This window comes from Nansenia antarctica, assembly GCF_963989245.1.
Source record: "Nansenia antarctica genome assembly, chromosome: 8".
Classification (NCBI taxonomy): Eukaryota; Metazoa; Chordata; class Actinopteri; order Argentiniformes; family Microstomatidae; genus Nansenia; species Nansenia antarctica.
Genome location: NC_137678.1, coordinates 8,482,433 through 8,508,738, shown reverse-complemented (window position 1 = coordinate 8,508,738; position 26,306 = coordinate 8,482,433). Strand labels below are relative to the sequence as shown.

At 40.7% G+C, this 26,306-nt stretch overlaps 1 protein-coding gene across 1 annotated transcript in view; it reads right to left on the bottom strand.

Moving 5' to 3' along the window:
* Window positions 1-26,306, bottom strand: part of LOC308163457 (anoctamin-4-like) — a gene marked incomplete at its 5' end in the record, with an annotated part of 88,609 nt that overhangs the window by 18,483 nt on the left and 43,820 nt on the right. Inside the window, 11 exons of the mRNA XM_080537644.1 lie at window positions 2,106-2,163; window positions 3,693-3,804; window positions 4,109-4,145; window positions 4,628-4,792; window positions 6,415-6,555; window positions 9,473-9,555; window positions 19,717-19,777; window positions 21,176-21,272; window positions 23,247-23,381; window positions 24,644-24,765; window positions 25,048-25,103. Coding sequence (XP_080393770.1) covers window positions 2,106-2,163; window positions 3,693-3,804; window positions 4,109-4,145; window positions 4,628-4,792; window positions 6,415-6,555; window positions 9,473-9,555; window positions 19,717-19,777; window positions 21,176-21,272; window positions 23,247-23,381; window positions 24,644-24,765; window positions 25,048-25,103 — 1,067 coding nt within the window. The remainder of the gene's footprint in view (window positions 1-2,105; window positions 2,164-3,692; window positions 3,805-4,108; window positions 4,146-4,627; window positions 4,793-6,414; window positions 6,556-9,472; window positions 9,556-19,716; window positions 19,778-21,175; window positions 21,273-23,246; window positions 23,382-24,643; window positions 24,766-25,047; window positions 25,104-26,306) is intronic.

Below are 26,306 nucleotides of genomic sequence, written 5' to 3'. Positions count from 1 at the left end.
ATTATTCATCCTGAAGGAAATTCTTGTGCTAGATCCAGAGACCAGTCAGCGGTCCGGAAAGCTGGGGCTATCTCAGCTTATGCTTCGTTCATGTCCCTCAACTTCCTCGCTCTCACCGAGACCTGGATCTCACCTGAAAACACAGCTACACCAGCAGCCCTCTCTGACGCCTACTCCTTTTCTCATTCCCCTAGACCCTCTGGTCACGGGGGAGGCACAGGACTCCTCATCTCGCCTAAGTGGTCACATACTGTCCCTCCCCTGTCACACCTGTCAATATCCTCCTTCGAATTTCATGCTGTTTCTGTTTCCTCCCCTGTCAAACTTCACATTGTTGTCATCTATAGCCCCCCAGGTCAGCTCGGTCACTTCCTAGAAGAGATGGATGTCCTTCTCAGCTCCTTCCCTGATGATGGCACTCCGCTCGTACTACTGGGTGACTTCAACTTCCAGTCAGAAAAGCTTCTCTCATCTGGAGTACTTGACCTTCTCCTCTCCTTCGACCTGTCTTATCCTCCCTACCCTCTGTTGAACCCTTCTCCCTTCTATCCACTGATTCAGCATCCTCCACCCTCCTGTCCGCTCTCACCTCATTCTTCGATGCCCTCTGTCCACTAACCTTGAAGCCAGCACGATCCTCTCCACGTACTCCCTGGCTCACTGAAACGCTACATGCTTATAGAATAGAGTTCAGGGCAGCTGAGAGGAAATGGAGACAAAAAACGGTCTCTCTGATGCCCTAAACCTTTGGCACCTACTTCGAAAAAAAGGTTAATGACATTAGTAGCACCTTTTCCCCTCCTCCTACCAACGCTGCTAACACCCCTTCCAGACTCTCTGCTCGACACTCGGTCTCTGGCTTATCATCGTTTCCTCCCCCTCTCCCCTGATGAGATTCTCACACTGATCACATCCAAGCTGGCAACCACATGCCCTCTCGATCCCATCCCCTTCCCTCTTCTCCAATCCATTTCCTCCGACAACCTTCCTTACCTTACCACAGTAATCAACTCCTTATCCACAGGATCTGTCCCGGCTGCCTTCAAGATAGCCAGAGTCAAACCTCTCCTCAAGAAATCAACCCTTGACCCGTCCTCTGTCCACAACTACAGACTGGTATCCCTTCTCTCCTTCCCTTAAAAAACCCTTGAACGTGCTGCATCTAAACAACTGACTGACTATCTCCGGAAGATGAGCTAGATTACTCTTCCTGCTACGACTGGTGAATTGCTGATTCACCTGCTTAGTCAAATGTAGCGATTGTAAGTGGCTTTGGAATAAGGCGAAGCCTGAAACTAAATGCCAAAAATGTTAATGTCAAAAATGTAAATGACCAGACCAGAAGTGGCCAAAATCGTGTTTATCTTTCTTGTGTTTACTTTTAGTAGTCTGCAATAGTACAACCAGAGAAATTTTTTGAACTAGCCCATTCTGCGGTTTTAACTAGTCATTAGGATTGGCTCAGTGGTTTTTCGCTAGAATAGCCCTTGCTCAAAAAAGACCCACTCTCAAATAAATGGATACTAGGATGCAAATAGCACATTTGGCTGAAACTGGTTAGTGCTGTTAGCTGGGTGAGGAAGGGGTGGGATAAACAAAAATGTCACAACAAGATGGCAGCTACACTGGAAATGAGGATACTATCTTCCACTACAGTATCTGAAATAAACACTATTTCCTATGAAACAAAACAAAACAACATTTTCTAAACACGTTCTCTTACTGACCAGCTGCTCCATTACTGGAATAGAAATGGCTTACGAAGTTCGCGTTGTGTGTGCGTGCGTGTGCATGCGTGAGCATGTGAGGAAGATAGAGATAGTGATGAAACTTTTGATAATTTGTTTTAATCACTAATGATTAGATTTAGATTAGATTACATTTGGTCTCCTTCCTTCTTGCTGGTCTTCACAGCCTAGAATATGACACACCCACTCACAACGTCACGGCTCTACTTTTTGGTTCACGTTGAGAACCCCTATTTTCTGGTTCCAGCTGCGAACCAACCAATTTATTTTCAGTCTGAACGCAACAGACTTGGTTCGCGAACACGAGCCGGAACGGTTCCTTGGCGGTGTGAAAGCCCTAAGTGTGAGTTTACTCACCTCCTCTAGTTTCCAGCGATTAATGAGGCGAAGATATGCACCTGGCCGGCCAGTGAATCTGCCAGAAAGGAACAAATGCTTTGACTGGCAAATCACTTGCCTTACAATATGTGTAAATCATAACATCATACATATGATATGATAATTGTGCTCAAATCACTACACACTCGTGAGCCAAGCTGCAGCTTTCTGCAGAGTGGAGTAGAACGGGAGGGAGACACGCTAATGTGAAGAAATGCACTGGTCACTGTGCTTTTTTATTCGAGATGTAGGGGAATGGACTTGATTTTTGCTTTTCTGTTTTGTATCTGCCTCTTCAAATTAGAGCAGTCATACAGAAACCCCACAGCTAGTGTCAGACACTGCAAATCAACTTCAGGGGGGTTATATTATTATTATTATTATTATTATTATTATTATTATTATTATTCTGGAGGATGGATGGAAGCAAGGATGCTGTTGTTGGTTTCCAACAGACTTACACGCTGCTCCTTTACAACTGTCCCTTCATACGACGATTTCCTCCATGAACAATCCAGATCTAAGCCACACTGCATTACAGTGGTGAACATGCATGGTTGGTTGGTTGGTCCCACCCTACGTGGCCGATCTCATTCAGCACTATATACATATATACATATATACATGCATGCCCTACGATCAAGTGTGGCAGGAGACTTAAGCCCCTTTCACACATAGTTCCCTGTAAAGTGCATGGAATCCCAACCTGTGTCTGCCAGTGATTTTCACCATTCACACTTGAGCCAAATGTCCGGTAGATTCCCCCTTTCACACATGTGGGCAATTCCCGGGTTGCGCGATCTACTTGAATCATGCAGAACTGGAAGGAGACAGGTGGGTGAGACTGCCGTATACCATATATATAGACCTCCGTTTTATATGTATTTATCATCATATTTTTCACATTAATTTAACAGCAAGGCAACTCATATTATGCTTACCAAGTTCGCTCGCCAACTAAAGCACTTGATTTCCGTTGATATAAACATACTATACTCGTCCAAAAGCACAGTATGGGAGAACTTGGTGATGGTAAGCATAATGAGTTAACTCAAGTCATAATGTTATGCGCTGCGGGATCTCCCAGCTGACTGCGCGATGCAGGACAGCTGCTGGGAGGAGCTAGTGTGTGTGTCTGCCATATATCGTACCTCCACTATGATTGGAAATGAAGTAATGTCCAGTTGTGGAATTATATTTAGCAGTAGCAATATTCAGTCTGGGGTAGTTCCTATGCGCTCTGCCCTGCTGACTGTGCGATGCAGGACAGCTGTGAAAGGAGACGGACCAGGGAACGTTCAGGCTTCTGTTCACACATAAGCCGACCCGGTAGATTCCATGGGAAAATACATGGTCCCGACCCAGGTAATTGCCTGGTCGAATTTCCCAGGTCAGTCGCGTTCACACATAAGCCGACAACGGGAAATTTCGTAGAATCTACTGGGAAGGCTCGTATGTGTGAAAGGGTTTTTATTGCTCCCAATTGGAATGGATTTCCAATATGAGTATGACCAGCACTTGTGGGGATATTTGTATCATTTCATACAGACTGCACAGGGGTCTCACCTGCCCAGGAAGAAAGCGATGTAAAACGTGGAGCTGTTGAGGTTGACAAACTGAAAAAGGAACATCTTGAGGGTAAAGCTGTTGTCCCACTCTGACTCTGTCCTGGGCTGTTCTGTAAGGACCAAGTTAGGGAAAGAGTGAAGCAGAAAAAGACAAAGAGGGAAGGAGAGGAGGAGACAGGGGAGAAGGACAGAGAGAGAGAGAGTAAGGAGAGATCAAAACAAATCCTTTGTATATATAAATATAATATAATATATAATAGGTGGCCCTTGTATTGACTATACTGGCTTTAAGTACAAAAACCATTATGAAGATGCCCCGTATGTATATAACAGTATGTATATAACAGTATGTATATAACAGTATGTATATAACAGATGTGCGTATGTATATAACAGATGTGCAAATGTAATTACCTAAATTGGTGAGCAGGAGAGCGACTTTTTCATACAACTGAAAAAAAAACAAGCTGACCAGTTGGAAGGGTTAAGTGACAGTTGGAAGTGAACTAATCCATTATCTTGGTTGAAGGAATGGTTCACACAAATACAACGCATGTACAGTATGGTTCCCATGTGCTAGGAGACACTATGATTCAAGGTTTGGATTTGTTTGAATAGCTACTGCTAATTTAAGATCATTTACAGTGGGGGAAATACGTATTCAACCATCAGCAATTTTTAAATTCAACATATTTCCATTGCAGCTATTGACATGACATTTAGACCAGACAACCCATTAAAACTACACAGCTAAAGACATTGTAACACTCCAATCCATAAAAGAAGTTGTGCAATAAAGTGGAATGACACAGGAAAAAAGTATTGAACACAAGAAAAAGCACTAAACCAGCTTATGCCTCTAATAAATTCTCCTACCTGTGCTAATTAGAATCAGCTGGGTTAGTGCATGTTGGCGGGTAAAAGGGCACTTACCACATTGAGGAGCATTATCATGCAGAAGTTGATACACACAGCCGTACCAGTCGTTGCCACCTGAGAGTTGTTCTTGATGAGGGCCCAGCCCAAGGCAGCGAACGTGCTGACTGTGATCACACGGTAGATGACGATGCCAAAAACAGCAGCAATCACCACCAGGATCTGAGAGAAACCAGGCGCAAGGGCACCCAAGTCAGGAAAAGAGAAGGCATGGAGATCAAGGGATCGACAGAGGACAGGATTCAGAGGGTCGGAGTCATGCCAAATGTACATCACATTTCGTGAGTTTAGAATGATAAGGTTCTATCTCCGTTTAGGGCAGTTCAGAGATATTGAGCGTCAACGTTTTTACATTCCATTATGTTTTGTGAGATGGAACCGTTGTATTTTATGAATTACTAACTAAAAAATGTCAAAAATTTTAAAAATAACACCACACAGGCATTAAGGCACCACACAGGCATTCCATCCAGAGGGCAGTTTGCATGTTTTCGTCATTGCTCGCCAGACACTGATTAATTGAGAAATGATTGGGCCAAACCGTCGCCTCCACTGAGCAGGTGGAGTGTTGGAAAACAGCACCTCCTTCAGAGTGAGAGGGAATGTCAATCCCTCTTCCAAAGCACGCCAAGAAACCTCAGCCATGGGATTAAACCAAGTTACCAGAGGACGCAGTATAAAAGCCCAATAGTAAAGTTTAAAATTAGGTAGAGAAAGGCCCCCATCCTGTCTCTACGGAGCCCCCCTGGGGTCACATGGTAGAAAAAAAATATTTTATGTGTGAATCCGTTCCCTCGGTTTTGTAATTCGTTCCCTCGGTTTAGTAATTCGTTAGGGTTAGGGTTATGGTTATGGTTAGGCCCTACGAGCCAGAACGATCGCAAGGGTTAGGGTTAGGGTTAGAATCCTTGCGATCGTTCTGGCTCGTAGGGCCTAACCCTAACCCTAACCCTAACGAATTACTAAACGTATGTCTCTCACGATGTAATGTGGTCAATTTAATCCGGGGTGGTTTACCTCTCCAGATGAATTTAGTAACTGCAGATTGCAATTTGTTCCAGGAAAGGGCGGGGGGAGGAAGAGGAAGCATAGAATTTACAAAATTAATTCGGGGGAGCACATTCATTTTAACTATGGAAACCCTAGCCCTCAGGGAATTCGGCAGTGCAACCCATCTGTCCAAATTCTGTGTTATATTAGAAAGGAAATTCTGGAAATTGGTATTACCTGTAGTCAGCAGTGAGGGATAAATGTCAATGCCTAAATATTTAAATTTGGTAACTATCAGAATCTGGGAGGGCACAACTGCACTCCTCATGGCCTCATTTAGCGGCAAGAGAGCAGACTTGATCTAATGTATTCTGTATCCAGAGATGGCGCTAAAAGCATCAAAGATGGATAGAATATGGGGAATGGATTGTGGAGCATCATCTACATATAGAAGTACATCGTCCGCATATAGGGATATCTTCGCGTCCTACCCGCTCATCACGTAGACTGGAAGGCCGCGTTCATAGTGTCTCTTGTGTAAATGTGTGCAGAATTTCTGTTTGCAGTTGAATGGTCTAAAAAGGTAACTATGAAGCTAGATTTGTAAAATTGTTAACGAACGTTGTGCTAATGACGTTAACACAATAAATAATAAATCTGACGTGTGTTCTTGCTTGCAAATAAGTAAACACTATGTTATCAAACAAAAAAATAGTCTTGCTGCATAGTACCGTGACATTCTAAAAACAAATATATCCCTACTCCAGAGAAAAGTCCTTTCTCCAGATACTCACCATGAAGAAGATTCCAGATGCAGACATGATGAGTCGGCTATATTTGTCTGAGAAGGCCTGGTGAGGTTCTGGCTTTCCAGATATAGGGTTCAGTCTTTCCTTCTTGGAGTATTTGGCCTCAAACTGTGGACGGACTTCCTCCTACAGCAGAAATACATACTTTTTAAATGTATCCTTTATTTAACCAAAGAAGACCAAAGAGTTTTTTTTTCTTCTATTACACGTGTTGATCGCTAAAAAAATAGACTCCAAGTGTAGTTTGACATTCCTACTACAGCAGCCATACAACGTCTGCTTTACGCATGCAGCAATGTAGCAGGGAACACTGGCTACACTTTGAGTGTATAAACTATCACACCGTGTGTGGTGTCCTGTAGCCACTACAGTTAACACGAGAACACTGTGATTAAAATAAAGGTTTATATCTTTGCACTTTATCAAATTTCAGGACCCTCCTTTCATGACTGTTCCTAGATACAGTATGTGCGTTCTACCACCCAGTATCCTTACATTTTCAAAATCACATCAGGATAAGCTAATACAAATATATTTTGCTGTTTTTCTTCTGTGTTGGAAGCAGGCTAATTTACAAACGGCCAACTAGTGGTCGTTGTGTGTAAGTAGCAGCTTAGCAAAAAGAGGGGGCTCTTTTAGTAGGTAAAAAGGCACGGCTGTTCTGGTGTTAAAGGTCCAGCAAAGACTTTTTTAAATGAACTCTTTTAACGTTTCTACTGAAATGATGATGTGGTGGAAAATCTTTTCCTCTAATTCTTTAAACTATAATACTTAATTAACAGAGAATAAATAATCAAAGAAACCAAAGCTGAAGACGATACAAGAGGAAGCCTTTATGGAAAACAATGCAGGCGACTTCCTTTGCAAAGGAAAGTCCAGCACAGCCCTCCACACAGCTCTATACCTTTTCCAACAGACCCCTCATAAAATGGCCATTCGTATAGCCCCCCTTCCTAGCTGTTCCTGTATCCTCTCAAAACCTCTTTGACCACTGGTTAACCCTCTTCCCATCCCAAGGCCTTATAGCTGTTAACTTAGCTGGGCATCATAAACACTGATTACCTCTGTTGCTCCAACCTCCCTGACCTCCTTCCTGTTCTTCCCTGTACTTGCCAAGGTGGGGGCATCTTACACAAATGATTCACTCCTGACCACAAATGGTGCCAGTCAGTCTTTTTCCCAGTATTTCTAAACCTTCCAACTGTTTACTTCAGCTGGCCGGGGGCATCATAAACATGTCTGACCTCCTGGGGGCTATGAGGGTTTGAGGTCACCGGCATCCCCCTCTACACAGTTAACACACACACACACACACATATTTTAACACAATCATAAGAACACTCCACCATATTGACACACACATATTGTAACACCATTTAGACAAATACGTTTTGTTGAATCTGTTCTAATTGCTGCATGGTTTTGTAACCTACATATATCCAATAAGAACAGACTTGGAAATCTTGTTAAAGTGGCCATTGGAATCTCTGGTGTTATTCAGGCCATTTGGAATCTCTGGTGGTATTCAGGCCAGGCTGTTGGACATGTCTAACAGGCAGGTCCTTAGGAGGGATAAAGCTATTGGTCTGCCAGGACCATCCCTCCGGAGGGGGGAAGAGCTTTTGCCCTTTGGCCGTCGTTTCAGGGCTCCTGCTAGGAGGACTAAAGGATTTGATGTTTCCCTCATCTCTAGAGCTGTTAATATGCTTAATGGCAAATAGTACTTTGGCTGCATTCTTGTACTCCCCCTGCACCTTTTGTACTAGTATGAATTTCCATTTCTCTGAATTAGCGCAGCAATTTTATTCTATTGATTATTGTGTTGATGTTGTTGTGATGTTGTCCTTTTTGTATTCTGTCTGTGTGAACTTGGCTGCAAAACTAATGGACCTATCACTAAGCCACGCCCCAAAATAGAAATTATCCAATCATATCACAGCAAAAGTCACGACAGGCAGAAAACTCGGACAAACAACTCACTAATATCTGATGGTGAAAAGCTTCTAGACTAAATATTCTTGTCATCTTTTAAAAAAATTGTCTATTACTTGTTGTGGTAAATCAGAAATTTGGCAACTCCCGCCATTGTAAGTCATTGAATGTCATTCAGTCACGGTCGGTCAGTCAGTCACTGTCAGTGAAGTGTTGTTTGTTTGTCCGAGTTTTCAAAGGGGGCGTGGCTTAGCGATAGGTACATTCCCTTAGAGGACAATAAAGAAACCTTGACCTAGACCTTCATTCAAGGTTTAACAAACCCACCCACCGACAAATGGAGTACAGTCTACAGGAACATGCAAGACTACATCAACAGGCTTTTAAATATGTTCACATCTTTTCTAATACTGGGCAACTGGCGTTGCTATTTATTTTCATTGTTAAAATATGTCGAACCATGAACAAAGCTAAAGAAACATGATGAGCCATAAACAAAGCTAAAGAAACATGATGAGCCATAAACAAAGCTAAAGAAATGTGGGAGGGAAGTTCAAGTATTTATTTTCATATTAGAATTTGAAGAGGCATTCATTATCACAGAAGAGAATTGTTTCATGGACACATTTGTTCATTGTTGACCCTGTGTGATTTAAATTTTTGCCATTTAGCAGACACTTTTATCCAAAGCGACTTACAATTACGAATTACAGGGACATTCCCCTTGGAGTAACTGAGGGCTAAGTGCCTTACCCAAGGGCACACTAGTAGTGGTGTGGCTTCAGGCGGGATTTGAACTCACAACCTTCCGATCACAAGTCCAACTCACTATCCACTAGACCACCACTACTCCTTATCTGTAGCTGCCCATTATCAGTCGCATATTTACTGAGAATTAACTACTAGTCGACTACTTCGCTCCAAGGTCATCAACGTTTGCCAACTAAATATTAAGAGTAACTTCAACTCTCTGACTGACTCAAAGTGAAGAGTGTCTCTAGTTATTTTTACATTCCGAAGTTTATGACGTATGGACTTTCATAGCATATCACGTGAATGGATGTCTGCATAGTAAGCAGACGTCATGGTGACGGTGGTGAAGGTGTCTCACCTCCTGCTCCTCCCAGTCGATCAGGTCCCAGTCATAGGCGAGGACCGCTCGCCGCCTCTTCCAGAATTCAAGAAACACAGTTGCTGAAACACACACAGTTTAGCATTTGAGAATTGTTTGGGCTAGATGAGAAAATTAATGTCAGTGGTGGACCCTGTGTACTGAACAAATCCTGCTTTCACACAAAAAACAACCCCAAAACCCCAAAACGGGGTTCCCTTTTGGAAGGAATTCTCCCCAGCCTCCTTCTGTCTTGTCCTGTAGCTGTGTTTTATTTTAAGGCTTTAAGGTTTTTATCTCCCGTCAGCTCATCTGTCAGGAATAGCTTGAAGTACTCTGCCTCAGAGATGGCAGGCAGACTTGACCTCCAGACTGGGACTCATCAAGCAGAACAGCGGGGCCAGGTGAAGCAGGGTATATACAGGAATCTTGAGGTTAATTTCAATACCTTTCTAAGACTTTTTAAAGACCTTGTCAATATTTTTCCAGACCTCACCGCCACTTCGAGCTGTAACCGTTTACATCAGTGACACCTTTAAGTTAACAGTTTTAGTTTGCAATAGACTAGACCATACCTGTCAACCTTCCCGTTTTTCCCGGGATTCTCCCGTATTTTACCTTTCTTTCCCGCGGTGCTCCCGTTTAAATATTTTCCCATAAATGTCCCGTGTTTTTAACCTATAATAAAATATAATTAACACTTAATTGTTAGACGTTAGACGCATGCGCACAATCGCTATATCCATGTCAGAGTTGACTTGTCTGCTCTCGTTTCTTGGGCTGCGTTCGTAATTTTGCTCTGAGAGTGCCGGAACGCACACTAGGTGCAACGTCATAAAGGGACCAAGTAATTTGATTGGATAAGAGGCATTCCATGAGTGGTGATCAGATTTCCAGAGCGTTTTTACAAACGCAGCCTCGATTATCGCTGTTTTGAAATGATCGCTGGTAGCTTTGCGCCGCTCTTTTCCCATTGACATCACGGTGTCAAGTAATGTATAAATAAATGTGCTGAATTTAGATGCCCTTTTGTGTTTTCATGCAGGGATGTTCAAAGTATTTTACTTTCAACCAGGTATCAGATTCTGACCACCTGTAGTCACTTACTTAATGTAGGAACTACTTGAATGAATGAATGAATGAATGAATGAATGAAAGCATTTATTTCGAACATGTGCAGAGAGAAATAGTTATAACAACAAAAGACAAAACAAAAACAAGAAAAAAACAAAACAAAACAAAACAAAAACAAGAAAAAACTAAACAAAACAAAAAAACACTATTTACTTCACATGTCCGAAAAGGAGTAGGAAGAAGCATAAGCTTATTTAATCCTACCCCTTCTCCAATAAACAGAGATTAATAATTAATAAACAGCAGTTGACTTCAATATAAATATAATATATATATTTTAAATTAATTAATTAATTCTTGTTGCACTGAAGCAGGTGGTTGATTGACTGTGTGTACCCTTGTCTAAATGTAAGGGGTATCCTATGGTTGTCTAGTGGTGATGTTAGGATTGACTGTGTCTACCCTTGTCTAAATGTAAGAGGTATCCTATGGTTGTCTAGTGGGGATGTTAGGATTGACTGTGTGTACAGTCTAAATGTAAGGGATATCCTATGGTTGTCTAGTGGTGATGTTAGGATTGACTGTGTGTACAGTCTAAATGTAAGGGATATCCTATGGTTGTCTAGTGGTGATGTTAGGATTGACTGTGTGTACAGTCTAAATGTAAGGGGTATGGTTTGTGGATGGTGGGGGGGAGGAGAGGATGACCCGGGGGTGCGCAGGGGGGATATCCCTTATTTTCCCTTATTTTGGGGAAAATATCCCTTATTTTCAAATCCCAATGTTGACAGGTATGGACTAGACCACTATCATACAACAGAATTTCCGGTTCATCTTTCTCAGTTTTTTTAATAAAACTAATACATTCACAAACTTTTACTAAAAGTTTTTAGGACTCAAATAGGAGTCTAATTCAGAAAAATACCAACAAAATTCAAGACCTCATAAAATCGTGATAAGACATTTTAAGAGTCTTGATTTTGCCCAAATTTATTTATCAACTTTTAATACTTTTCAAGACACCGCGGATACCCTGTGAAGGTGAAATGGTTGGCAGCCGTCCAGCTGTTACTACAGACCACCTCCACCTGCTGTGGGTCTGCCTCCATCACCAGCAGCATCTACATTGGGACCTGGGTCTGCGTTGGTAAGACATGAACAGTGAATGATTGGAGTGACCCATCTCGTCCTCTCGTTGAACTTTTAGTTGGACGCGGAAAAAACAAACATCTCTGCGTGCACTAACACTAACAACAGCGACCGATGGATTACTGTTGAGTTTTGAACAAGTGTTTTAGTACATTTTTTCGATCACTGGTAAGCTCATTTGTGATGTGATACATTGCAAATTGTAATCGCTTCTGTATAAGATAATTTATCTTCTGGTTTCTGTCAGTCAAAGGTTGGCTCAATTAGACTGCTTGTGTGCATGTCTGAAAGTCTCCATCAATAAAATACATTGCTGACATTGAGGACATACAGTTGTTATTTATAATTTGTGCAAAATGTTTCTATGAAGAAATTGTGTGACAACCTAAACGAAAATCATCTTAGCAGTGCGCACAAACAATAACCAGAGTTTTGTCTGGGGCGGCTGTGGCACAGGAGGTAGAGCCGCCGTCTAATGATCGCAAGGTTGGCAGATCGGCGGTTTGAGCCCCGGCTGGCCATGTGTCGAAGTGTCCTTGGGCAAGACACTCAACCCCAAATTTCTCCCAATGTGCAGGCCGGCGCCTTGCATGGTAGCTTGCCGCCATTGGTGTGTGAATGTGTGTGTGTGAATGAGAGGCCATTGTAAAGCGCTTTGGAATATGGCGCTATATAAGTCCGTCCATTTTCAGTCCATTTAGTTTTGCTGAATTATTTTTATCATTGGTAAATTAATTTGCCATGTGAAACATTGTATGGACTACTGTATGTTTCATGACTTTTAAGAATGTGGTTTTAGGTGTAGTTGTTTTGGAAACATTGAATAGGGCCCTTGCTGGTTCACCACTTTCAGATAAGAACACTGTGCCGCTCCCAATCATACTCTTCACAGCTATTTGGTGGCATGTTCTGCACTGTAACAGTTCCTACTTATTTGAAACTTTTGGCATTCTTTCGAATGTACTTTAGGAACATACAGTACATTTCACAAACAAATGACTGCTGCCTTCTCAATGCTAGGGTTCAAAAAGAGGGTAGGTTCTCCTGTACAAAGTCCTTACGATGGTTAACCTATTCCCTGCATGTTTAACAGGGTGTCACCTGACTATTATGTACACTCTCTTTTCAGTGGCTCGTCTAAGATCGGTAAGTAGTTGCCTCTTTTAGAAGAAAAGGTGTTTGTTTATAGATCCAGACACTTGTTCTAAGACCTGTTTTTGGTGAAAGAGCGTGTTTTTTGGGGCAGAGACAGCAAGGGAACACACTTCAGAGGAGTTCTAATGAAGGGATTTCAATACAAGACAGCAAAGCAAGGCCCAGCAGAAACACTGTTTACCACATAAACTCAGGTAGGTTGAGATTTGTCATGTTTGTGTATGTGACTGTGAAAATTGCAGAGTTGCACTGAACATAGTATGCATTTCAAAACTCATGGACTTCTAAACATTACACAATCTGGATGCAACCTGTTGTCTATTGTTGTTCAAATCTGTGTCTTTATCTGTACAGTATATTTGTTTTTGTATGTCAAGCTGCAAATCCTATTCAAGGATGAGGTTTTAAGTGGTCTAATTTCATCATTAAAACTGGAGAGGAATGCATATTGATTGTGAAATAAGTTCTCAGATCAGTTTCTCTTCTCAAATTCTGACCTAGATATAAGAGGTTAATACACAAGACTGAGAGTGGACCAGTACTAATACAACTAAAATCTAACCATTGCTACAAACATTTCCTGTACGTTGTAAAACAAAACAGTGGAGAAGAATGTTATGCTGTTATGAACCCAGTGCAATGAGCTTAACGTTACAAATAAACATTACAAAAAGTTTCCCGAACCAATCTGCGGCGTATCATATTAATGTTATCATTAACTGCTTTTATGACTTTGTGACTTTGATTTACAAGCACCATTACAAGCAGACCAGTGTTGAAATAGTATTTGAATCAGGCTGAGCTTGATTGAGTTTGCCTGGTACAATGGAACCAATGGAAGAGTCTTAAAGGTGCTAACCTGGATCATGTAGCACACCAGGCGTGGTTAGAGAGGCCGGCTAGCAATGGGAAGGTCGCTAGTTTAATCACAGCCTCAGGAGGGAGCTGCATATGAGCTGGGGACTGGAGGGTTGCTGGCATCATATCTAAGGTGCCTAACCACTGCCGTTGCACCAGGGGCGCTGACTTTGGCTGTCACTGTGCCTAGAGCAAAAACTACATTTCGTTGTACTGTGTGCAATGACAAAAAGGTTGAATCTAATTCAAGTATTTGAAAGTATTTACAAAACGTTCCAACCTAGGGGGGGTATTCCATCAAGTTTCGTAAAAAAAATAAAAATAAGCCTGTATTTTCCTTTAGTGACATTGATGGAATTACCTCCCAGGTCTGCCATGATGTTGCTCAGTCCGTCACATTTAGATTGATTTGAACACTAATGTTGTGCTTGAGCACGGTCCCTGTCAAATATACATGACTAAATCAACAGCCATCAGAATGGAATATGACTGTGTGTCTCGTCCAGGGCTGGTTCTGGGTCAAGGAGGTGATCGATGGGGCTTCCCCACAACCAGAGCCTCTCCCTGGGCCTCGCTCAGCCTGAGGTCAGGGCGTGGGAGCCAGAAGCTGAGCTGTCTGCAGGTGACACACGTGTCCTCGTGGTGATATGGCATGTTACAGCAGTACTTCAAACTCTTGTCGTAGAGGTTTTCATAGATCACAAAATGTGGACCTGTTCCGATGAGAACCAAAACGGACCTATGAACAGCTAGAGCCAAAACAGGGTGCTAGCCCTGACACTTAGACTAGACCTGAGTGACAAAAAGAATGCAGAGTTGTGCATTATAGACCATACAGCCTGACTGTATATTTTGGGGAACAGACTTTGTCCCTCTCTTAACACTAGAACAGCCATGAGGAGTCATTTGTGAGTAAAGAAACATTTTATATCTTTGCACTCGATCAAATTTCAGGACCCTCCTTTCATGACTTTTCCTAGATATGTGCGTTCTACCACCCAGTATCCTTACATTTTCAAAATCACATCAGGATAAGCTAGTATGAAGCTATTTTGCCGTTTTTCTGTGTAGGAAGCAGGCTAATTTACAAGCGGCCAACTAGTGGTCGTTGTGTGTAAATAGCAGTTTGAGCATTGTAAAGAGACGCCTCTTCTAGTAGGTAAAAAAGGCACGGCTGTTCTAGTGTTAATAACATCTGATGAGGTAGCCTGCCTGTTGTGCCTGTCAGTAGACTAATCATTTGTAGCCCAGTAAGGAAGGCCTCCATGAAGAAGGCGCTTTGAATTGACAAAATAATATCCTGATCACAATTTAAACTAATGTATGCACCTACCAGAGGGTGCCAGAGCACATGGAGTGAATGAATGTGCCATGACGAAAAATTAGTAGCCTACCGTAGCGAAGATTCAATATTATGATGTTATGGTTTTCAAATATTTGTGGTTTGGGTGGACGTGTAAAGAATCTCTTGAACAGGGTGTTATTATCATAGCTGAGATATGCTTTCTGTCCCCCCCCACACAGAAAACAATGCCATTGTCTTGCTGGGAGTGTTGACGTTTATGCTGCAGCTCTGTCTAGCTTTGCTCTTCCTGTCTACGTATTGGAGGTACGATGGTAGGATACAACAGGAACTCAAAAACCCGTTGACTGCAGGGAACCTGCTCACACCAGGTGAGACTCTTCTCTAAGGATGATATTTATGGTTTATTGTGTTTGCTGTAGCAAGCCCACGATATCTTATTGCTCATATATATTTATTTTAATCCTGTTATTTTACCAACTGCTAAGACCACAATATAGTAAGCTAGTTACTTTAGCTAGCTAAAGATATTGGCCCCCCAAATCACTTTACAACTTGTTTAGCTATTATGTTACGATGTTTCTGTCGAACCCCGCAGTGAAGGTATCTATATACAGTAGCTAGCGAACAGAAGTGGGGACTGTCCCGACTCGCTCCGGGTCTGTTGTATGTGTATAATGGAGAAGCGTTTCTGAAAATACGGTACGGGTAAGATACAAATGCGTGCCGTCCTGTACAACGGCCATTAGTATAACCCCTAAAATAGACCGCAAGCGTCAACCTCAGCAACGTGTGTGCGTTTCATTTTGGAGCAGCCATACAGCGCACGTGAGGCGCGTGTCTCAAGCATGTCTGGCGCTGGCTCCCGACACACCATCTAGAGATTAGAACTCTTGCCTATTTTTCGGGGGGGCATTGAATTAAATGTATTCAATATGTCAAACAAGCCACACCCAAAGACCCACTCTGAATAAGATAGGTCTGAATACAAATACTCCAAAGTGGATACTATACATTCAATTAACATAAAGTGTGCTTCAGTTCCAAATGTAAATATGTATGGCTAAAATGTAAAGATAAATATGGCCCTAGATAAATTATAGATAGCATCTCACACTTAAATAGCATTAAGGTTGAGAATATTTAGACACGACCAACTCTGGTTCTGTGTTCCATATTGTTTTCCCTACCCAACACAAAATAACCAAATAATAGAGACTGCCAATGGCCCCGGGCCTGAGCTGGATTACTCTTCCTCATACGACTGGTGGATTGATGATTCACTTGCTTAGTCAAATGTATTGATTGTAAGCCGCTTTGGAATAAGGCGTCTGCTACATGCCAAAATGTAAATGTAAACGTGTGCAAAAAAAAAGTGGCACCACCGCCGCTGCGGGGCTGCAGTGGTCGTGCTGCACGGTCACGTCGAAAAAAGTGGCACCACCGCCGCTGCGGGGCTGCAGTGGTCGTGCTGCACGGTCACGTCGGCTTTTCACCGACCACCGATGGTGCTAGCGGAGCTTTTTGCGAGTGATTGCCGTAGGCTTGCGCGATGCGGTAGATGGCATGGTATATTATTATATACAGTACCTTTGACACTCTTCTGTTGACAATTCTGCACACTGTGGACTAGTCTAGTGAACTCCAAAAAGATACTTGTATAATGGGATGTAACAATAAACTTGATTGATTCTGTCACCATGGCTCAATGTCATGCATTGAGTCTAAAATAAAACACGGAGCAGTTTTGTTACCACTCTACCCTGTACCATTAGCGCTATTCCACACTGACAATTTTCCATTTACAAGGGTACACAAAATATAACTGTACCCTAGTCTATGTTTTTTTTCTCTCTCTCTTTCCTCTTCCAAGAGGTGTAATATGAATGAGTAAATCTCAGGTTCAATGCAGTGTTACTTTTGAGGGAAACAAAATACTGAGTATGTGTAAAAAGGACAGGACATTGCATCTGAAATAGATGTCAGACCCTATAATATGAACAGCTAAATCAATCACATTATTTGGTTGGTGTATTCATATTAATTATTCATATTGGTTTGAAGATGGTTCTAAATAGTGTACAATCCATGTAAATAGTAGACATACAGCCCCCCAGAACTGGGAGGGCGTTTGAGAGTTCCTCTCACTTCCATGCTTGACAGCTGCAACCCATTGAGGTATATGACAGTAAACAGTATTTTGTAAAGCTATACCATTGGGAAGACTCACAATTGAATTATTCACTTTATATCACTATAAAATTATATCACAATAAAATTATTATTAAAATTAAAATGTAATAAAATTCAATTGGGTTTAATCTGTCTTGAATTTTCCTGCGAGAAACTCTTTCCTTTATTCTCATCCAGCGAAGATATGCAGCCATGTTGTCATTAAAACTGAAACAAGATAGGGTTAACGTTTGGTGCAACAGGATTAGTAGACAAGCCTTGATTTAAACCAGTTTAAAATTTAAACCAGGTTGGTGCAACCCAGCCTAAGATTTGTAATTGTTGTGCTAACTTTGAACTTTTTTTAGTATGGAACTATGTTACCAAAAATGTGCCAAAACCTTTGTGAATTGGGCACCCTCTGTACTGAGCCTAATTTACATCCAATTCAATTTTGGGGGGGAAATACACAATTTAAAGAGTGTATTTGGAAAGGTTTGTAAACAGCTGCTTTAATACAAATGTCTTTCGTGTGTTCCAGTATCTTCCATTGTCCAGCTGCCAGGGGACTTGAAGAGTTGGAATCAACAGAGCTGTCCTTATGATGTCACGGTGATGTCACAATCTGCTGTCCCCTCGCCTGCTATACCTGGACCCTACTGCTTTGATGACAGGACCTGCACTGATAGTCTATGGAAACCTTTAATACCCTGGGACCTTGTGCAGCACTGAAGTGAACGGAGTAACACTTTAGGTTGGCATGAATCCATATTTGCCAACCTAAAATCCATATTTCCATATTTTTTTGCAAGGGGCACCTTTTTATGTCATGTTTTTTTTATACTGTAAGATTGAACAGAAAACTACGGAAGAGTATTAGGGCCACCAACTAAGTATTTTATTTTTTTCTCCCGAAAGGGGGGGGGGTTATATTATATTAGAGTCTAAAGTCAGAATTTCTGAGATTAAAGTCATAATTTATTAGAAAAAAAGTCAGTTATAGTGTTTATTGGCCCCACTGGTTAAAGTGAATGACATGAATGCTCTTATCAAGTTTTACTTTGGAATTGGCTTTAGTAATAAGGAAATCCGTTGTCTATTGGCAAAAAATCACCTTATTATAACAAGTATTCATACTTTGAAGCGATGTTGTCGCGAACTGGGTCTTTACAGAAGGAGAAATCACTCAGGTTTGAATGAGGTCATGAGGTTAAATAGCCTTTGTGCAGGAGGAGCTATCGGGAAGTGGCCAAATGCAAGGCTATCGTTGGATGCATCTTCGTGCCATTCGAATGGGATTCGTGGTGCAACAACATGTGATACGACAGATTATCAAATCAATTGACCCGTTTTCTGTGCCCCTATCAGGTCGCAGCCTCTCTGGACATCCTCCAACACGTTCAATGCTTTGAATATAATATCCAGCTATGACTTTAGGGTCGTTGTTTGTAGTGTACGCTTCCATCCATACCACATAACGACTATAGCCATCGATGCAACCATTGATCCCTATGGTCCCTATTGATTCCGTACGGCTTCAGTTTGTGCTAAGAGTCCATATGCCAGAGTGCATTAGGACCTCAGGTAGAGTACTACCCAGAGTGCATTAGGAGTCAGGTAGAGTACTACCCAGAGTGCATTAGGACCTCAGGTAGAGTACTACCCAGAGTGCATTAGGACCTCAGATAGAGTACTACCCAGAGTGCATTAGGACCTCAGGTAGAGTACTACCCAGAGTGCATTAGGACCTCAGGTAGAGTACTACCCAGAGTGCATTAGGACCTCAGGTAGAGTACTACCCAGAGTGCATTAGGACCTGGGGTAGAGTACTACCCAGAGTGCATTAGGACCTCAGGTAGAGTACTACCCAGAGTGCATTAGGACCGCAGGTAGAGTACTGTGGTAACAGTCCATATCCCAGAGTGCATTAGGACCTCAGGTAGAGTGCGGCCGTCACCACAGACGATGTGCCCGTCGCAGTTCCACACTTTGAGGGTCAATTAATTTGATAATCTGTCGTATCACATCTTGTTGCACCACGAATCCCATTCGAATGGCACGAAGATGCATCCAACGATAGCCTTGCATTTGGCCACTTCTCGATAGTTCGTCCTGCACAAAGACTCTTACCTCATTCAAATCTGAGTAATACCAATAAACACTGAACTGACTTTTTTTTCTAATAAATTCTGACTTTAATCTCAGAAATTCTGACTTTTTTCTCAGACATTCTGACTCTTTATTTCAGAAATTCGGACTTTAAACTCAGAATATATACAGTATATACTTTAAAGAATATATAATATAGTCCCCCCCCTTTCGGGAGAAAAAAATAAATAAATCAGTTGGTGGCCCTAATACTCTTCTGTAGAAAACATACATAATAATAGGTATATGAGGTATATTGTTTTGGTGATCCTTGGTAACATGCATTTATTTGAACATATTATCATTATTTAATTTAAAAAATTATTCTGATCGTTAGACTTCTAACACAGGAGAGGGCACCAAACTAAATCACAATAAAACTTACCCCACACAGCCATGAAAACAGCAAAGAAAACTGTTGCTCCATTATCAAAAAGATGGGTGACCTAAAGCCAAGAAAAACATAATCACTTTTGCTCTAAAACCATTTTAACGCCCTTGATTGTGTCAGAATGGGGCCAGCCTGTTAGCCAGTATGCTAGTAGTCTCTGTTAGCCAATATGCTAGTCTCTGTGGGCTTTTGTGATCCCCACTTGTTTCTGCATTGATGTTCCAGACTAGCTTTACACATCAGGAGAATGTGTATGAAATATGTGCATATTCATTGCTTGATCAACTAGGAGACCTTTATATCTATTGTACAAGTACATAACTCAGGGTTCCCACACCTTCTGAAACATCAAATTCAAGCACCTTTCAGGGACTTTCAAGACTCAATTCCCTCAAATTCAAGGACCCAACACGGCATAGTTTGAGACAGATCTAGATGAGAATTGATAATATATAGGAACTATCCGCTCACAGACAACAATTAAAAAGAGAGGCTTGAATGTGTGAACACTAGATGGTCGCTTGCCTTCTCTACCACAGCACAGCAAAACAATATATTGTGAAATATGTGTAAAGTTACTGTGTTAAGTTAAGCAATGTGACTTATCTACTATAAATACATAAAACATTTTTTTTTTTTCTTTGAGAGAGAGAGAGAGGGGGGGGGGAATTCAAGCACTTTCAATGACCCATGTCTATTTTCAAAAACCTTTAAGGCCTTGATTTTCTTTTCTCAAATTCACAAACTTTCAAGGATTTCAAGGACCTGTGGGAACCCTGATAACTAGACCTGATAACTGATCTTGGAATAAGGCGTCTGCTAAATGCCAAAAATGTAAATGTAAATCTGCGATCTACAACGCACTACAATTAAGTGATTTGCTAGAATGTTCTATTCAGATCAGTGATTAGCTGATTAACCACAGAAAACTAGAAGCAGTCCCGGGATATAAAGCGGCTATGTTGAAACGTCTAACTTTCCCAGTGTAAAGCCCAGACAGCATGATGTGTATGGACATGCATTAAGACCAACCACCTGCTGCCCACAGTTCAGCCCTGTACTCAGATACCTTAGCAAAGCTAATGAGGTTCATTTGACAATCATTTTCTCCAGAAGCAAGCTCAAAACGTTTACCTCCTTATTCATTGTAAACATGTTAGCTTTCCATAGTTCTAGAGAAAATGTTTGGCATACAATAATATTTCACTTTATGGATTTTTGACGTCATACTGTTTGGTCATCAACACTATTTAGACATGACCAACTCTGGTTCTGTGTTATAAAATAAATGCCCTATTTGCAATGACTGAACTGTAATTTCTATTTACGTACTGAATTGAAATTCATCTCAACATCCAAAGACACCAGGGAAAGCTGGTGGAGGCAGAAATCAGAGGATGGGCTCAGTGTAATGCATGCAATGTCCTCTGACTTATCTGAATAAGAAGTTTACCTTGGCGTAGATGCAGCTGTCTGACAGTCTCAGGTAGGGGCAGTACTCGTCACATATCGGGCACATGATGACATCACTGGCTTGGCAGATTTGTTTACTGTAAAAACACAGATCACAATTTGTCTGGATCAGTACACTCACTGGCAAGTACTTGTGTCTGGCAGTGCAACACCTTATCATAAACACGCATCTATAGATTAAAATAATTCCATTAATATTTTAATGCATTTTTAAATATATGCATTTGATGAAATGTCTTGTTTTTACCATTTTCAAAAGCCATGTCAGGGAGGCTAAGTGATTAAATGTCTAAAGGTAGATATTTTTTATGGTGATTTTAAACCATCTACTAAAATGACTTTCTTTTTGATCTTTTGGTACACAGGCTTTGCTATCTTGACATTATTGCTACTACTAAGATGTCACTATTGTAGATTTGTTTAAGTAGGGTTCCAGGATGGTGAAAGCCATATCACTAATACATACACTTTGTATAAAATGTTTTCCTTTAAATACAAATCCAAGGTGATTTTACAACATACTATATCTCAAATCATCGTTTTAAAAGCTTGTCAAATGTGTTGTCTTTATCATCTTAACTGCAATATCTGACTTTAAATATAGATTATGTAAGTGTATTGCTTATTATTTAAGCAGGATCTGAAGATTAAAAAGCATAACCTACTGGATATAAGTCTAAATAAAGACATTTTAGTACAGATCGTCAACAATATCACCAGAAAAGCATCTGAGTTTAGACATTTTAATCACAAAATGTATGCATAACGGACATGGCTTTTAATATATTTATTATATATAATTTAATTCAAGGAATTAAGTATAGACTTTTTCGTGTAGAGATTGGGCCAATCAGCCTGTGTCAATGCTGCTGAAAGACTAACTGGAATTATACTGATAGGACTTAACTTCATCATACAGAAATGCGTGTACTAGAAAATCGATGCTGAAATGTTAATTTCTTTCTTGTTTTTGGGATTCATTATAAAAAGAACAAAAAGGCATAAATGGATAGTAAATACTGGGCAAATATCAATGGAATCAGTAACGTAAAGAGAAAAGTACCACATTTAGTGATCATTTGTCTTTCTTTCCTTGTTTCTCCCCTATTTTTCTTTCCTTGACCACTGACAGGAGATGAGATGAGAGGTTCACACCAGGTTTACACCATTTTGCCACCACTGGGGGCAGTAGTCATGAGGGGAAGGAAAGGAACCATTGAAAAGCAATAGTGAGGCTGATAGGCATAACAATTGTGTATTTTATGACTAAAGCATGAAACTTTCTACAGTGTTTCTATAGACTGTAAACTTCATTTTTAGACGTGGAACCACTTCAGATTTGACCTCTGGTGTCAGGTAGACTCTAGAGAAATGTCACTAATTTTCAGGAGTAAAATATTTCTGCAAATCATTCTAGGATTTTACTGTGCAATCTAGAACTTCCATTAACTGCAATTTCTAATGTCTGCTTGAGTGCATTATGACATCAAATGGAATATTTAGAATGTATGCAACATTCTTAGAACATGGAAGCAATTGACCATGAGAGGAAGGGGGTTGTGGACTCATTTACCACTGGTACAGGGTTGGAAACAATAAAGTAACAATTTACAGATAGGACAGGGATTACCTTTGTGACAAACCAGATCCTCCCATATTTCTGACATTGTTGCAATGTCTCTCAAACAGACATGACACGTTTTATCAGCAGAGGGCTTATGTGGATGTAAGCTTTTATTCCAACCATGCATGACATACCAAATAGAACATGTGACTAATCAAAACAAGGTTTACTTGAGTAGTTAAATCAGATGAGTTACTGGTTCATTGGAAAGAAAGTCTGCACCCACGAAGGCTCTCCACTGATAACATCAGTCTCCCTGGTCCTAGAAGTCCATGTTTGAATAAACACCTTACAAACCACAGAGAGCACAGAGAGCACAGAGAGCACTCACCTATGAGGCTAGAAGATGGAAGCGTTCTTAGACGTTCAGTGAACATAGTCTGTTAGCTAGGCAGACGCTGTGGGAGGAGGGATGGGGTCACCTTACCTGACCTGACAGTGCTCCAGGGTGAATACTCCATACAGGAAGACCAGCAGTCCAACCAGCGCTGCAGGAAACAGCATCCCAGTGTACCAGCCTAGCCAGGCAAAATACAGTCCAATCTTCTCCCCGAAATACCGCCTAAGACAGAACCCAAGGGACAAATGAAAAGGTGAACAACTACAATAAAACAACAACACATTTGTCAGCCCGATAAACGGTACTGGTGCTCAGTTTACGGCAGAGTTCTTGGTCCCTTTAACAAAGACAACTTTGAAGCTGTACATGCAAAATGAGAGACACACATAACACAGTAAACATTGTGTTGCACTTGTGTTAGCAACCAGGAAGCCAGGTAAGTTACAGGTAAGTTGCCTTCAAAAGTATAGTTTATAGGCAAAACTATTAGGGAAATATTAGCAGGAGGTTTTCTGTGTGGTATGCATCTTCCTCCCTGCGCAGAGGGCTATACTATGAAGCTAGCAGTACATATTCAGGATTGCTTTAGTATCATTGGGCTATTTCAGGAACATGATGAAGTGGAAGAGTGCTCTTGTTATAATTGATTGTTGTCTGTAAAAAAAATAAAAAAAATAAAACATGTGTAAATTGTTTGCAATGAAGGTTAATGACATGTATTTTAATGTAAGCAAGGCTCCCCTGAAGAAGAGCCATTGGTCTCAGTTGGACAGTTATTATTATTATTATTATTATTATTATTATTATTATTATTATTATTATTATTATTATATAGAGAATCTCTACTTTAACCTCACCATGATTGTTTGATTCAAACCCAAACTAAACTATAAAAAATGCTTCACTGTCCCATTACATCTCTGTCCCAGGGCATTGTCTACAGTATTTAAACAGATAAATGCATGCACTCACTCTACTGTAAGTCGCTTTGGATAAAAGTGTCTAAGTGCTAAATGGTAGGGATGTAATGATACATTGTGAGACAGTTAATTATCGATTATTACAAATAATATTTGTATATTGTATATATATGCGACGATTCAAATCAGTGAGATGAAAAATGAATCGCAATACGCTTTTTAAACAGCATAATCTACTTTTGACTTGATGCTTTTTTATAAAGAAAAGGAATATGCATTCATTGCATAGTTTGTGTTTTGAAGTTATACACTACCTCAGAAATAAAAAGGGATTCTTTAAGAAAATACAGTATTTTGTAGTTTTTGTCTGAGAAATAAATACAATTATATTTTTCAGTCAGTATTTGTCTGCAATCTCAATTTCTATCAAAATCGTGAGAAAATCGTTTTGTGAACCTTGTGTTGTGAATCGAATCGACTCGTGAGTTGAGTGTATCATTCCATCTCTACTAAATGCCATATGTTATTGTTGTTCTATACAGTCTATTCGATGCAGGACTGTACCTTATGAGGTCCAGCGGCTGGTACTTGTACCAAACGCCCCACCACGCCCAGCACTCATACAGCAGGTGCCGGTGGTTCGCTGGCCCATGTGTCCGAATGGAGTTCTTACTTCTGTAGCTCCCCTGTATGTGCATACACACGCACACACACACACACACACACACACACACACACACGCACGCGCACACGCACACACACACACACACACACACAGTAAACAATAGAGTAAACATAAGCATACATTGTGACCCATTTGTGTACACATACAGAGTAGAAATATGCAAACATTGTCATTCAACACATAGGATTGGTATCATTAGTGAAGTAGGGCTTTTTGACTAAATGGTTTCACTATTCTCTTCCAAGTGTGAATTAATAATTAATATTATTATGTACAGAATTACCTCATGAAGGGGAAAAGCAGCCTCGTAAGTAGTATTGCTCAAAAGACGATTTAGCCCTGGATAATAAACAACACAAAAAGGAAAAAATGTTGGGACTATTTACATATATACAGTTCCCTGCATAAGTAATGGGACAGTGAAGCATTTTTCGTTCTTTTGGCTCTACACTCCGAAAGTTTGTATTTTAAATCAAACAAGAGATAATCACATTATCAGGTACGTATATGTGTACAGATGTGACAGGGTCTGATGAAAAGGTCCCCAAGTAGGGCAACGTCATTTTGCAGATAGATTGTACGCTTTCAAATGGTGTGTCATACATTGAAATCTGAGAGCTGAAGAAGTTATGCATATTTGAATGTTCATACCCCCAAATCAACAAACCAGGAAATTCGGCCTCAAAGTATTCACAGCCACTTTTCACAGGTAGGAAATGTGTGGGAACAATAGCTGGTTAACTCCACCCCAACCACTCCCCCATTACACTACCTGTCATTATCTAACTGTCATGTCAGTGGGGTTGTCAGCTAAACCTCAGGAAACAAACTTGCAGGGCTGACATGTTTATATTGCTAAATAATAATAATAATAATAATAATAATAATAATAATTCAAAATTCATGACTTTTTATTGCCATGTGTGCCAACAGTTTATTACATCCCATTATACAAGTACAAGAGAGTACACTTCTTATGGCTTTCAGTCGATATTGCAGCAGCAAGAGAAAACAAAATGGCAATGGAAAAAATAATAATGTTGTGTCCGTGTGTACAGTATGCATTTATCATTATAGTCCATAAAGAATCTAGTGGGACTTTGGTGTAGTTCCTTCCCATCCCATCTGGGCATCAAAGCTGTAATAAAAATAGAAGACAGTACATTTAAAATGATTGCCCACTGTTACCAACACACAATTTTTACGAAATACTACTATAGGTAAGTAAGTAAAACTTTATTTATATAGCACCCTTCCCAGCACGGATACACAGGGTGCTTTACATACAGGAATAAAAAACAAATTTGAAACATCAATGATTAAAAACACAAAGGTGACAACATAAACAAAACATAAACATGAACAATAAGAATGCTAAAGGTGACTGCCGGCCTGTCTAAAAAGATGTGTCTTTAGTTGCCGCTTAAAAATTTGTTCTGAAGGAGCGGCTCTCAAGTCAGGGGGGAGGGCGTTCCAGAGTCTCTCAGGTCAGGGGGGAGGGTGTTCCAGAGTCTCTCAGGTCAGGGGGGAGGGCGTTCCAGA